At 49.6% G+C, this 15,681-nt stretch overlaps 1 protein-coding gene and 1 pseudogene across 1 annotated transcript; one reads left to right on the forward strand and one right to left on the reverse strand.

The window, feature by feature from the left end:
• The first annotated feature begins 1,758 nt into the window (after positions 1-1,758).
• On the forward strand, positions 1,759-10,813 carry LOC123054675 (receptor kinase-like protein Xa21; annotated as a pseudogene).
• Positions 10,814-12,152: 1,339 nt separating this feature from the next.
• Positions 12,153-14,939, reverse strand: LOC123050138 (uncharacterized). Its single transcript, XM_044472976.1, has 2 exons — positions 13,647-14,939; positions 12,153-12,522 (listed from the first exon to the last, which is right to left on the reverse strand). Exons 1-2 carry the CDS (start codon positions 14,838-14,840, stop codon positions 12,154-12,156), a joined length of 1,563 nt encoding a protein of 520 aa, XP_044328911.1. The 5' UTR covers positions 14,841-14,939; the 3' UTR covers position 12,153.
• Between the last annotated feature and the right edge of the window lie 742 nt (positions 14,940-15,681).

The following is a 15,681-nucleotide window of genomic DNA, read 5'->3' on the forward strand; positions in this document are numbered from 1 at the left end:
GGAGAGGACGAGCCCTGGCCACCTCACCTCTCACAGGAACCCATACATCGCGCCCGTCACCGTCCAAGACCAAGAAGACCACTGCCATTGCCGAGCAGGGACAAGACATAAACAGGCAAACCACCACCGCGCCGAACCCTAACCATCCTGGACTCCCAAGGCAGCGTCTTCAAGAAGAAAACGACGTCGATGCGCCGTCGCGCCCAATCAAGAGAATTTAGGCTTTTGCCCGAGACCATGGGGTGGAGGCGAGGAGAAGGTCTCGATGTCGCCCACAGAGGGAGAACGACGCCGCGAGCGTCGCCAACATCATGACTGGCACCGCCGGTCAAGGGTTTCCCCCGAACCAGAGCTTGCATCGCCACTGCTCCGCCAACTAGCCGAGCAGGACGTCCGGAGGAAGCCCACAGACAGGCTAGCAGAGGAGGAAAAGCGTGGCGAAGCCGCCAACTTCAGATTCAATCCAAGCCCGTCGCCGACTCGCCGCCCATCATGGCCAAGACGGCGCACCGAGTGCCGGCGCCAAACCCCGTCGACAAGGGGGAGACGCCCTCTCTAGCAGTGGTCGCTGCCACCCGCAACACCCGCCACTCCGAGGGGCCAGATCGGCCGCGCCACACCAAACCCCCGACGCCGCCGCCGCGGGGCCGCACCGCCGCCTCCCAGCATCGAAGCCGCCAGATCCGCACGTATCCGCCGCCGGAGGCCCCGCCGGACCCAGCTCCCCCATGAGCGGCGGCCCGCGCCGCCGAGATCCCGACCAAGAGAGGAAGGAGAGAGCCCCGCCGCTGCCAGCGCCGCACGGGCTTCGCCCGGCGGACGCCCTCCGGCAGCAGCGAGGAGGAGGAGAGAGCGAGGGGGAGCCTTGCGCCGTCGACGGAGGGGAACCTCTCGTGACGCGCTCGCGGGGCGCGTCGCGGGAGGGGGGGGAGGGGGTCCGCCAATAGCCTGGTTAGGGCATCTTCTTGCAAAACTATTTGTAGTGTATGCTTCAAAAAATGTATACATAGTGCCTCTAGATGGTCGTGGCGGACGAGATGCGGCCGCGCGTTGGGTGCACGACCGGCGCATCTAGAAAAACCATTGCTCTACCAAAACGGATGAAATTCAGATAAAACCGACGTCTGTTTGGGGCCGTGTGTTGATGTTGGCCTAAACTCGAGTTTTCAAGCTTTTCTAGGATATGAATTCTTGTATCCTAGCAAAGAAAAAGGAATTATTCCATCTAATCTTTACATGTTGAATCCGAAGTGTCTTTCACCATTTCACGGAATGGCGGGTCTGTCAAGATATTTATTTCATCTGTTTGATTTGATTTGAATGGTATTTCTGTCAGCCGTGGAAGACACGGCGCTTGCTCATGAGCTCATCCAATTGTTGTCTAGAACGAGCGCATACAAGTTGTACTTGAACCAAGAAAAGCAGCGTTCCGAAAGCATGCATGATTATCTCAACTACTCGGACCAGCAAGTCGTTACAAATGTGGCATAGTAAAGATGTACGTAGATTAGATAGATCTGGGATTCGATTGGATGGAGGCTGGACATGCATACCCCAACAACACTGTCCAGCTCAAGCAGGAACGACAGACAGCAGCCGCAGGGCAACACTCCAAGAGAAGAGAAAATTAGCTGGAGTGGAAGGTTCAATTCCGTTGACCCGGTAGTCCAGGTCAAGCTAAGCTGATAAGGCGTGTGTGGCGCAAACTTGCGGTAAAAACTGCATTTAAACCGCTTGGGCCTGAGCTAGCCGAGCATTTTTTTAAGCCAAGTACAAATTAAACCACCTACCGGCAAAGCCGAGCTGTGGAAGCTGTGCACTCCTTGCAGAGCAGAGGTGCGCTACCATCTCTTCTCTTGATCACTTCTTGCTGTGAAAACCTGCATTATCTTAATTTTTGCACACCCTGTAGCAAAGTCTTATGTAACTGTAGATGGGAGCACATGATGATGCCTGCAGAGTTATCGAATTCGTACTGCTTAAGTTTTGCAGTGGTTTAATTTGCCACGGACGCTGCAGGCCCATCTGAATAAGCTGCCATGTCTGTGCTCTATATTTTTTATTTTTTTTTGCAGGTAACGCGTACGCGGCTCATGCATGACCGAGCACTCCGTGAAGAAACTCACTAACTCAGTATGGTTAATCTACTGGCGTTTCTGCTGCTGCTGTCTTATGGAGCTGGCAGTATCCATTGCTCAGCGGTCAGTCACGGAAACAGAACAGACGTGCACTCGTTGCTCGAGTTCAAAGCAGCTACCAACGACCCAACAGGTGCCCTGAGATCCTGGGACAGAAGCGTCCACTACTGCAACTGGACGGGCGTAGTTTGCAGCTCACTGAAACCAGGGCGCGTCGCCGCTCTGATACTCCCTGGCCAAAGCTTGTCAGGCGAGATCACCCCCTCACTTGGGAACTTAACGTACCTTAAAATCATCAATTTGTCCTTCAATGGCTTCTCCGGCCAGTTACCTCCTCTGAACCAGCTCCGCGAGCTGATCAGCCTTGACCTCAGCTCCAATTCATTCCAGGGGATAATTCCCGACTCACTCACAAATTGTTCAAACCTAAAGCTCCTTAATTTGGCCTCCAATGGCTTCTCCGGCCAGTTAACTCCTCTGAACCAGCTCCGTGAGCTGGTGGAGCTAGCCCTCCGCAACAATTCATTCCAAGGGATAATTCCCGACTCACTCACAAACTGTTCAAAACTACAGACTATTGATCTTTCTAGAAACATGCTAGAAGGACCAATTCCCACCAAAATTGGTTCGCTCTACAATCTACTTGGTATGGATCTTTCCAGGAATAATCTCACCGGGGTCATACCGCCGAGCATTGGCAACGCCACTGTTAGACTTCGTATTGTAGCCCTACTATGTAAACCATACCTTATTGGTACTGAACTTGTATATCATCATTATATATATGTGATAGGCCACCCCTTTGAGGGTTAAGCCAGTTCCCCCCAAGCCTACGTTTTACATGGTATTGAGTCTAACCTAGGTCCTCCACCTCCACCCCACCCGCCGCCGCCGCCGCACCAAAACCCTACACCCTAGGGCTGCCGCCGCCGGCGCCATGACCGCTTCTGCTTCGGACGCCGCCAGCTCCGGGTCTATCCCCGCGTCGCTTGCCGCCCTCCTCAACCTCCCACCTCGTCCCCTGGCTCCGTCAGTGCCTCAGTTCTTCGGCACCACCGCCGTCGGCTCCCTGTTTTCAGCGCCGATCCCACTTTCACCGCCCGCGACGGCCTCAGCACCAGTCGCACCGCCGCCGCCCGCGATGGCCTCCTCTGGATCCTCCTCGACACTCGCCGTCATCCCGGCGACCCCGGGGGAGACACTGCCCGCGGAGCCACCCGCGGCCTCGCTCACGGCACCACCCGCGGCCGTGATCCCGATCGTCCCCGCGCCGCCACCCGCGGCATCGGTCGTGGTCGCGGATCCTGTCGTGGCTCCGCTGCCAATCGTCCCTGCTGCTGGCGCAATCACGCCCACCGGGCCGTTCCACTTCGACAACTTGATCGCCATCCGACTCACGCCGGACAACTACTTGTTCTGGCGCGCCAAGGTCCTACCGCTGCTACGCAGCCGGTCTCTCCTCGGGTTTGCTGATGGTTCGCTACCGTGTCCTCCGCAGGTCATCCCTACTGTCCACGGCCCGGCCATCAACCCAGAACACCGTATGTGGGTGCAGCAGGACCAAGCGATCCTCTCTGCCATCCAGGGTTCCGTCGGCGACGGGGTCACTGGCCTTTGTCTCTTCGCCGCCACCTCCATGGACGCCTGGACGACCCTGGAGCACGCCTTTGCCCAGGTCTCTACCTCCCGCTCGATGGCCCTTCGCAGCGAAATCGTCGACATCAAGAAGCTGGACTCCTCCGCTACGACCTACTTCAACAAGATGAAGGTGCTCGCGGACACGCTCACCTCTATTGGTCGGCCGCTTAGCGACGAGGAGTTCATCGGCTTCGTCATCAAAGGCCTCGACGCCGACTACGACAATCTCGCCGAGGCCGTCCACAACGCCAAGCCAGCAATGCCTCCTCACGAGCTCTGCTCACGTCTCCTCTTCACCGAGCAACGCGTCGAGGCTCGTCGCTCCTCCGCCACCATCACCGCCCAGCCGGCGGCCTTCTGGGCCTCTCGTGGCTAGCGCCCACCTGCCCCGTCACCCGGCAAGGCAGCCCCGCCCCCTGCATCGACCCTGGGTAGGGGCCCTAACACTAGGGTGGTGTGCCAGCTATGTGGTCGTGAACGCCATGTCGCCTCCAAGTGTCACCGCCGCTTTCAGAGGAGCTTCCTTGGCATCGGCAACGACAGCAAGGGCAACGAGCGCCAGTTTTCCATGGCAGACTTTGGTCCTCCCGCCGCCGCCCCGGCTGCCCACATCGTTGCCGCCCCGTCTGCCCAGATCGCCGCCAAGGGCAAGGACCCGCGCGTCGAGCGGGGATACACACCATCCTACCCTGTTGATCCAGCCTGGTACATGGACACCGGCGCCACGGATCACATGACGAACGAGCTCAACAAACTCTCCACCTACCAGCCGTACTACGGGCATGATCGGGTTCACACCGCCAATGGTGTAGGTATGCCCATCTCTCATATTGGCCAAGCATCTCTTTTAACTAGTCATCCCTCTAGGCAGCTCCATCTTCGTAATGTTTTACGGGTACCCTCGGTCACTCGTAATCTTTTATCTGTCCCTAAGCTCACCCTTGATAATCATGTCCTATGTGAATTTCACCCTTTTAATCTTTTTGTTAAGGATCGAGCAACCCGGGACGTTCTGCTTAGTGGTCGGTTGAGCCAAGGCTTGTACCGTTTGGAGGATCCATCCGCCCCGTGCGTCTTCAGCGGTGTTCGTGTGTCGCCTTCCCAGTGGCACTCTTGCTTTGGTCACCCCGCCACACCCATCGTTCGCCACATAATCCACCGTCATGAGCTGCCATTAGTGTCTAGCAATAAAGAGATGTCCGTGTGTGATGCCTGTCAGCAAGGCAAGAGTCATCATCTACCTTTTGTTTCATCTACTAGAGAAGTAAAGAATCCTCTTGAAATTGTGTTTTCTGATGTGTGGGGTCCGGCACATAACATCTGTTAGTGGTCACAACTATTATGTCAGTTTTGTTGATGCCTATAGTCGCTTCAATTGGCTTCTTAAGCGCAAATCTGATGTGTTTGATATATTCATACAGTTTCAATTGCATGTTGAACGTCTACTCAAGCATAAAATTATCCATGTTCAATCAGATTGGGGGGTGAATATCGCAACCTCAACACCTTCTTTAATAAGCTTGGGATCTCTCATCGTTTATCATGCCCGCATACACATCAGCAGAATGGCGCTGTTGAGCGCAAACATCGCCATATAGTTGAGACCGGCCTCACACTTCTTGCTCATGCTTATGTACCCTTTCATTTTTGGAGTGATGCTTTTGCTACCGCGTGTTTTCTCATTAACAGATTACCTACGCGTGTTCTTAATATGAAAACTCCGATTGAGCTTCTCTTAGGTGAAACTCCTGACTATACCTTTTTTAAGGTGTTCGGGTGTGCCTGCTGGCCTCATCTTCGTCCTTATAATGATCGCAAACTTGAGTTTCGCTCCAAACAGTGTGTGTTCTTAGGGTATAGTTCTCTCCATAAAGGCTACAAGTGTCTCCATGTCCCAACCAATCGAGTCTACATATCTCGGGACGTTGTTTTTGATGAGACTGTCTTCCCCTTTTCTGCCATGCCTCAGTCATCCACCACAACACCTTCTATGCATTCATCTCCTCTTATGCCTGGCCAATTTGAAGATGTTGCATATTCGCCTGTGTTGTTATCTAATCATGGTGCAGGAATTGGACGTGGAGCTCGCATGGAACTCCTCCTTGACGGACCCGCTACGTCGCCTGTGGTGCACGTCAATCGGCCGGTGCATGCACCGCCTCCCGCCCTCGACCCCACACCGGGCGCCCCGTCTCCAACCGCGCCTGGGCCGGAGCCCATGCTGGCTACTGCGACCGGGCCAGAGCCTGCGACGGCCTCCTCTGAGCAGTCTCCGTCGCCACCTCCTCGCCCGGACTCCCCTCCATCATCGCCCTCGCCATCCGCGCGGGCGTCCTTGGTGCCTACTTCGCCCGGGTCTGCAGTGGCTCACACGCCGCCGGGGCCTACGTCGCCTGGCCTGCTGTCGCCTAGTCCGCCGTCGCCCGGCCCGACGTCACCCGGTCCTTCTTCACCGGAGTCCCCTGGACCAGCCTCACCTGCTCCGGACATCCCGCCGGCCCCGGTGTTTGCTCCCCCGCGGCGTCCACACACTCGCAGCCGCAGTGGCATTGTTCGTCCCAAGGAGCGCACCGATAGCACGGTCACCTATCTTGCTGCTTGCCTGGCTCATGCTGTGGATGATCCAATCGCCGAACCACGCAGTTATCAAGCCGCTATGAGTATTCCACACTGGAGGGCTGCTATGGAACAAGAATATCATGCTTTTATGAAGAATAAGACCTGGACACTTGTTCCCCCTCTGTCTCGCATCAACATCATTGATTCGAAGTGGGTGTTCAAGGTGAAGAAACATGCAGATGGTTCCATTGAGTGCTACAAAGCGCGCCTCGTGGCTAAGGGCTTTAAACAGCGTCAGGGCCTGGACTATGAGGATACATTCAGCCCAGTTGTCAAGCCTACCACTATTCGACTTCTTCTGTCTCTGGCAGTTTCTCGCGGATGGTCTCTCCGCCAGCTTGATGTACAGAACGCTTTTCTTCATGGATTGCTTGAAGAAGAGGTTTACAAGCGGCAGCCACCTGGATTTGTTGATCACACTCAGCCTCATCATCTCTGTCATCTGACGAAGGCCATATATGGACTGAAGCAGGCTCCCCGTGCCTGGCATGCTCGCCTGGCTTCAGCTCTACGCACTCATGGGTTCATTCCTTCGACGGCCGATACTTCACTGTTCTTGTTTCAGCGACCGAGTGTGACCATGTACCTCCTTGTGTATGTGGATGATATTGTCCTGGTGAGCTCATCTCCGACGGCTGCTGATGCTCTAGTGACTGCACTTGGTCGTGATTTTGCAGTTAAAGATTTGGGACAGCTTCATTTCTTCCTGGGTATTGAGGTCGCTCAACAGTCTCGTGGCAGTTTGGCTCTCACCCAGAAGAAGTACTCTCTTGATCTCTTGCGACGTGCTGATATGCTCAAGTGCAAGCCATCGCCTACGCCCATGTCCTCCACTGACACCCTTTCTGCTGCTGATGGTGCTCTTCTCTCTCCTGAGGATGCTACTGAGTACAGGAGTATTGTTGGTGGCCTGCAGTATCTGACGATCACGCGTCCTGATCTCTCCTTTGCGGTTAACAGGGTGTGCCAGTATCTTCATGCTCCCACTGATGTACACTGGCCTACTGTGAAGCGCATACTGCGTTATGTGCGTCTCACTGTCTCCTTTGGTCTTCACCTGCGCCCCAGTTCCTTCGGAGTTCTTTCTGCATTCTCTGATGCTGATTGGGCTGGGTGTCCAGATGACAGGCGATCCACGGGGGGACATGCTGTGTTCTTGGGTCCTAATCTGATCGCCTAGAGTGCACGCAAGCAAGCCATTGTTTCCCGCAGCAGCACAGAAGCTGAGTACAAGTCGGTTGCCAATGCAACTACTGAACTTATATGGATTGAGTCCCTACTTCGAGAGCTAGGAGTTGCTCAGCCACATCCTTCGGTCCTTTGGTGTGACAACATCGGTGCTACGTTTCTGTCGTCAAACCCGGTGTTCCATGCACGGACTAAACACATTGAGATTGACTATCATTTTGTGAGGGAACGTGTTGCACAAAAGCTACTACAAGTCAGGTTTATCTCTTCAAAAGATCAACTTGCGGACATCTTCACCAAGCCTCTACCTTCTCCCATGTTTGAGGTCTGTAGGTGCAATCTCAACCTCCTAGATACTTCAGGAGTGAGTTGAGATTGAGGGAGGGCGTTAGACTTCGTATTGTAGCCCTACTGTGTAAACCATACCTTATTGGTATTGGACTTGTATGTCATCATTATATATATGTGATAGGCCACCCCTTTGAGGGTTAAGCCAGTTCCCCCAAAACCTACGTTTTACAGCCACCCACCTTCAAACGCTCATTCTTCAAGAAAATGAACTTGGGGGGAGCATTCCTGATGTGTTTGGGCAATGGTCCGACATGATCGGCTTTACAGTAGGTGAAAATAGGCTCTCAGGTCGAATACCACCATCAATCTTTAATTTGACTTCTCTACAGTCACTAGGCCTGTATGCAAATAAGCTACAGGGGGAATTGCCGCTTGATATTGGTGCCCCCCTCCCTGAAATTATTGTTTTTACGCTGGGCCAGAACATGCTTGAAGGTCACATCCCAGCTTCGCTAGGCAACGCTTCAGGGCTAGAACTGATAGATTTATCATCTAACAGTTTCGTTGGAGAAATTCCTACTTTTGGAAAGCTACTAAACCTTGAGTACTTAAACCTTGGGCATAGTATACTTGAATCAAGTGAAAGCCAAAGATGGGAATCCTTGTATGGACTAACAAACTGTAGTAATCTGTTTATGCTGTCATTAGATAATAATCAGCTGCTAGGAGCCATACCGGATTTGGTCGGTAAGTTGTCCACTCACCTTACAAGTCTACACCTGAGTGGAAACAACCTATCAAGAATTGTTCCTTCAAGCCTAGCAAACCTGACTAGCATAATCGATTTGGATCTTAGCAACAACAGTTTAACTGGTACAATTGAAGGATGGTTGGGGAGTCTCAAAAACTTACAATCTTTAGATCTTCATGGAAATAATTTCGTCGGGTTCATCCCACCATCTTTTGGGAACCTTTCAGAACTAACTATACTTTCTTTAGCACAAAATGAATTTAAAGGTCACATACCTTCCACATTGGGAAAACTTTCACAACTTTCAAGGCTGGACTTTAGCTATAATAATCTGCAAGGTGACATACGTCCAGAAATTAGTGAGCTTAAACAACTCATTGCACTATATCTCTCTTCTAGCAGACTTTCGGGAAAAATTCCCGATGATCTGGGCAAGTGTCAGGGCCTCGTAACCATCCAAATGGACCACAATAATCTCACAGGTGTCATTCCAACCTCTTTGGGCAACCTTTTGAGCTTGGAGATGCTCAACCTGTCCTATAATGATTTATCAGGTGTCATCCCAACAGTTCTAAGTGACCTTCAACTTCTTAGCAAGTTAGACCTATCTTATAATCGTCTCCAAGGAGCAATCCCAAGAAACGGAGTGTTTGAGCACCCCGCAAACGTTTCACTTGATGGCAACCAGGGACTTTGTGGACGGGCAACCGGTTTCCATGTGCCCTCATGCCCAGATGCCTCGCCAAGAACAGGAAGACACTATCGTTTGATTACAGTGTTGATCCCAATAATTGGCTTCCTGTCGCTGGCACTGTTGACTTGCTTTATAATCCATGAGAAGATACCACAAGCAACATTTTCGTTGTTCCTTCTCTCGGGGAGAAATTCCCTAGAGTTTCTTACTGGGATCTAGCTCGAGCGACAGGCAACTTCTCTGAGATTAACTTGATTGGCGAAGGAAGTTACAGTTCAGTGTACAAAGGAAAGTTGAAACAAGTTAAAACAGAAATAGCAGTCAAGATACTTGACCTTGAGATTCCAGGCGCTGAAGGAAGTTTTGCATTAGAATGCAAAGCACTGAGAGGCATTCGTCATAGAAACATTGTACCTCTCATAACTGAATGCTCTGCAATCGACAAGAAAGGCAATAATTTCAGAGCTCTAATCTATGCTTTCATGCCTAATGGGAACTTGGACACTTGGTTGCATCATCAAGGGAATCAGGCAGCTAGAAAGCATTTAGGCTTAGCTCAAAGAATAAGCATCGCTACTAACATAGCTGATGCACTGGACTATTTGCACCATGATAGCAGGAGGCCCATCATCCATTGTGATTTGAAGCCGAGTAACATACTCCTAGACATTCATATGAATGCTTGTCTGGGAGACTTTGGCATCGCAAGGTTCTACGTTGATTCTAAACTGAGAACAGTCGGAGATTCAAGTTCAATTGCTGCAAACGGCACTCTGGGATATATGGCTCCTGGTATATAGTTGTTTGGCATATAATTATTTTTTCAAAGAGGTTTGCATATAATTATTTAGAGCTGATGTGATTATTGATTTGGTCTCTGTTCTTAGAGTATGCTGAAAGCGGTCATGCATCTACTTGTGGGGACGTATATAGTTTTGGAATAGTAGTCTTGGAGATGCTGACAGGAAAAAGACCAACAGATCATATGTTCAGGAATGAACTCACCATCGTCAAATTTGTGGAAACGAATTTTCCTGATCACACATTAAATTTTCTGGATTCCTGTCTGCGAGATGAATGCAATGATGCCGTCAACCAAGTAGCAGCAGGACCGGAGAATCCAACGATCTTTCAGTCCTTGTTATCTTTGCTATGGATAGCGCTTCTTTGTACATGCCAATCCCCAACTGAACGGCTTAATATGAGAGATGTAGCTACCCAAATGCATAAAATCAACATGGTCAACACGGGAGGGAGAGTTAGGAGCTCAACTTCTTTTAGGAGACTTGTCAGCTGGGCTTCTCAAAGGAGCTAAAGAAGAAAAGGAGGTGCAATTAGAGTCTGTTGATAAAATGACCCCTTCTAAGAATGTAATGTAATACACTTTATACCCCACCTTGCATTGCCTTTCTGGATTAATACCCCAGCTTGTATATAGTTTCATGTGCAAGCCGAAAGCCGTGTGGAAAACCAAACTGCCCTGGCGTCGGTGCGGCGGCCATGGCCTGGATGCTATAATCATGCACTGTTAGGGATGCCCGTTGCGGGTTCTGCAGCATCACAACCTACTAGCAGGCAAGCGATGTGGAGGCAGTCCCGCATCCCAGGACGGGCAGATTATTTTCGTTGTGCGACCTCTCGCAACATGCTCAATGAAAGTCATGCACTGTTTTTCATAATTTGTTGACACATTTCAATTTAGTTATCGAATTTTATGAAATAAATGTGCTCCTCAGAGCAGACTCCACTCGTCTATTTTCCATATATATAATGAAAAACAGAATATAGGTTGAAGTGACACTCATCAGTGGCAACGTTTGATGTCTAGCATTGGTTGTGCTAATGGAGACGGGAGGGCACTTGCTAATTGCTATCAGCATAGAACTGTCTACTGCCCCTGATGCTAATTGCAAACGTACCAATAACAATTTTGTTAACAAAATTCGGTGTAGTCAGCGCTCCCTCGGATACTAGTTTCATTCAACATTTGAAATTTAAATTACAGGAATGTAAAAAAATCCCAGGCGAGACATGCTTAAATTAGACAGACAACCTGTCTGCTTAAAATAGTATTGGTAGAAAATGGCAAAAGGGGGAAAAGTTAAGAATTGTTGGCCCACTTGAAGCTTGTGAGCAATCCTAAAATGGAAAACTAAAGTGGGCAAGTGCAGGAAATAATAATAATATGTACTATCTAGAAGTAAATGACGTGCATTTTGTTGCACATTCCAGAGAAAAATGATTACTCTAAAAATTATCTTTTGCTGCAAGCTGAACAAAACTAACCATTTGGTATTTTCCTGATTTTGCATAAAAATAACGGGCCAGTTGTGATTTCACATTACAAGCGTCTTGGCGAAGGAAATTTAAGAAAGTTGCCATTTCAGTTCTTATGCAACAGAGAATGACCACGCGCCTTTATTTATAAGATAATCTTCAAACTCACTCACACATAAAATGCACTTCTAAAACAGAAAGGAAATATTTAATACCAAACTGACAAAAGCTTGAACATCATCGATTAGGAACAGAGATAAAGAATCACCAGTTTCGGACTTGTACGTTTCTAGGTACAGGTCATCTCTAAACTAAAGACTGGGACTTCAGCCAACCAGTCATACTGAATACTGATAATGGTTTATTCAGCTAACGTCATCGCAGCATCTAAAAGCTAAAGTACCAATGCAACAAAAACTCACTTACTTCTGATAGATAGGCCTATTCAGCTTCAATCACTACTACTCCCTCCGTTCCAAAATAGATGACTCAACTTTGTACTAAGTTAGTACAAAGTTGAGTCATCTATTTTGGAACGGAGGGAGTAATTGGTATATTTATTTAGCGCAGAAAGCTCTCCATAACTTCACCTTGCACATTTGCCACCAGCTCTCTGTTTTGATCTTCTGTCTGCAGAATTCAGAGTCTGCGAATTCAGAGTCTGCAGCCGCCCTCAAGACACGATCTCTCACAGTTAATAACAGTTCATCTAAAGCAACGATTTTCCTCACAAGAGAGTTCTTCTCATCCTCAACGTCAATACAAAGCGAGAAGGCCTCTATCTCTGCAACATTTGCGTCACCATCCTTAATCAAACCTTCTTTATATGATCGTAATGCTTTTATAAGGATAGATGAATCCTTTTCTGTGCTCTCAGAACCAACATCTTCAACACCGTTTACAGTAACCTCAGATTTTGAATCCTCCTGTGACAAAAAGGAAATTCAGTGCAAATAAGAATTCAAGTGTTTCTGCAGACAAATATGTGCGAGGCAATAGATTCTAGTGATTCTGATCATTTTATCTAGCTTTTATAGAAGCAATGAAATTGAAATAAATTGCTGATACACCCCTGCCATCTAAAACTTTGTAAATCTACTACTCGCTCCGATCCATACAATGCAAAAGCAATGGAAAGATAACAGTTAATACTTGATGGAACTAACAAACAGTTAAATATTATATTTGAGTTCCTTAATTATAGAAATCAACCCCATATCTGGGCTAAAAAAGAAATGTTAAGATCTTACAGACTTAACAGATGGCTAATATATATGCAACTAGCTAGAAAGCACATATATATGTTGTGCCCCTCCAAAAACATGGAAGATTTAGATAGTGCCATTGGGATAATCATGTGCACTTATATATAACAGTCGAAATCAAAGCTTGAATTATGTTGTGTATGAATAAATATATTGGCAAATGCTCAGTTCACAGTTCTCACTGACACCAAATTATGAAGCACATATTTATTAAATAAGACATTAATTTGAAACTGATGTAGAAGACCAAAAACTTGTACAAGGAGAAAGAAAACCTAACTTATAACTTATCCATATCTGAATACTTAAACACTGCTGCAAAAACTAGCTGTAGATTATGCATGTGGAGCTTTATAATAATGTTAGCATATAATATGAAGAAATCCTCCAAATATTTAAACACTACTACTACTGACAAATCTAGGCTAGTCATATACTAGTTATAGATTATGTATGTTGAGCTTTATATCACAATGATATCATATAACCAACCTGCATAAACCCTCATGCTAGAAGTTGAATATTTTGATTTTTGCATCCTCATAAAATGTACAAGTAGTTGAAGTCATCTACTATTCTTTTGAAGGAACGGGAATAGCAGTGCTAGCTCCTCTCTACTACTCGATTTCAACTAGAGTACAAGTTATGCAAAGACATGTTACTTTGACTAAAACTGACAGCATATCTTCGTACTTCTTTAGCAATACAATCGCATACAATTTATGGACCAAACATAAAGAGTAATCCTTAGCACCATGGTCACACACAAAAATAGGCCAGCTTACCGAGATGTATTGCAGAATAGGAGGCCAGGCCGAGTAGGGATGGACGGGGAAGCCAAGTCGCTTTCCATTCTTCAGATGTTGCTTCAGCTCCGCTGTTTCCAGAGACAAGGACAGAAACCACTCAGGGGATCTGCACTGATCCACGTAATTCTTCCATGGGCGAAGTACAAAGTACACAAAACCATTGAAAACCATCAGAAGCTGCACTGAGATTGTATCTTCCACTGAACAGCTGGTGATCTCCATAAAGCTAGCGTGCAATGGGAACATCTTGTGCAGCACAAATTTCTCGATGCCGTCATCGCCAGCTGTCAAGATCCACATACTAAACATGCATTCCTTCTCATTTACGATACAGAGCTTGCCGTCAGTTGTCTGTCCAATCTTAAAATTTTGGTGTGCCACTCTCAAGGGCGGCGGTAAATTCATTTGAGAGAACTGAAATGTATCTGTTTTGAGCACGAAAATGTACTCGCTGACATGTACCTCGCTCATGGACCCGCATTGCCAACAGATAAACCCATCCAGCACGGTGCAAGCTGTGCTCCTGAGGCCATGAGGCAGCGGCGTCGCAGTCTCCGGGAAGATCTGCCACTCCATCGTGTCTGATGAGAAGACAGCGACGCGTGCGCAAGGCCGTGAGTAGTCGTGGCGGACACATACCACACGGGATGGCATCTGATCATCTTCGGAGCAGAATGTGTGGAACCCAAGGGTGGTGCCGTCGGGCATGTCATGATGATCCTTGGGGCGGAGAAGCAAGGCCATCGTTTGAGGGTTGTACCAAACTCTGTGCTTGGCGCTCCGGTGCTTGATGGCGATGCAGCCGCCATTGTAGTTGTAGAGAACCGAAGGATCGTAGAGATCGACCCGCCAGTCGGAAGTGCCGTCGTCTTGGAGGGGGGTGAATCCAGCGGAGGGGTGCCGTGAGGCGTGGAACGGAGCAACCATGTGTGCGGGGAAGCGAGGGAGGAGCGGGGGTGCGTGGAGCGCGCGGAAGCGGCGGCGGAAGGCGCGGGACGAACGGACGGCGCCGAGGAAGCCGCGGCAGGTGAAGGCGGCAGAGGCGAGGCTGGGGACGTCCGGGAGGCGGAGGAAGATCTCTCGGAGCTGGTCGTCGCCGAGGTCACTTATGGTGGTGGGAGCGGGTGGTGTGCGGTGTTCCGGCGGCGGCGACGACGGGTGGGAAGCCATGGCTGGTTGGCTGCCGAGACCACCGGCTTATTAGCGAGATAGAGGGAAGGATAAGTTGCGACTTCCACGTCTAACAGCCTCCTCCTCTTCTCTAGCGATGTATATCCTCTCTCAGCTGAATAGCTCAGTTTGTTAGCCAGTGATAATTTTACATTCACTTCTTCATGCACACGCCCTAAACACAAATACAACCAAAATTAACTCATAATAGCCCTTTCACAAAAAAGGGTAGGATGATCTTATTTTAGAAAGTCGTTGCCCGTCCGCCCTTGGCAGTACGCGCGTTGTGTACATAATCATACGCGTGCGTGAAGGGCCGTACATACGCCCAGCCGGCCCTACCTGGCAAGGTGAAGTGGGTGGTCAGCGGATTAACCATATCGCCCGACGTGGTGTGGTGAAGTGGGCGACCGTTGGCATGTGGGCGAGTCATCGTTGCGGCTTGCGAGGCGGGCGGTTGGACACTGCGAGATGTGTCTGACCGGCTCCCGAAGCGGCGGGGGTTCCTGAGGCGTCCCATTGATGGCGGCATTACTCTGTCCACTAGCACCCATCGGTCTCCCCTGCTATAAAAAAACCCTCATGCCCCTCGTTCACCGTCGCACTCCCCCATCCACCAGCCGCATCCAAACCCTAACCCCATCCACCACCGCCATCAAAGAGCTCCACCGCGGCTACGATGTGGCACAACGACACCGGTGCCGGAAACAGCTGGCGACTCGGGGCGGCTCCGGGCAGGTCACGGAAGAGCATCCTGACGGTGCCGCCGGTTGGTCGGTGAAACGCCCAAGGCTGCCACGAGTTTTGTGAGGGACGCGTCTTCGATGACATGCTCAACGTT

Source organism: Triticum aestivum, chromosome 2D, assembly GCF_018294505.1.
Source record: "Triticum aestivum cultivar Chinese Spring chromosome 2D, IWGSC CS RefSeq v2.1, whole genome shotgun sequence".
In the NCBI taxonomy this organism is placed as follows: Eukaryota; Viridiplantae; Streptophyta; class Magnoliopsida; order Poales; family Poaceae; genus Triticum; species Triticum aestivum.

Bases quoted from the DNA above. Each gene is read 5' to 3' on its own strand.
- LOC123050138 (XM_044472976.1), bottom strand. From the start codon at position 14,840: ATGGCTTCCCACCCGTCGTCGCCGCCGCCGGAACACCGCACACCACCC. The intron at 12,523-13,646 runs GTAAGCTGGCCT...TTTTTGTCACAG, and splicing joins CTATTCTGCAATACATCTCG to GAGGATTCAAAATCTGAGGT.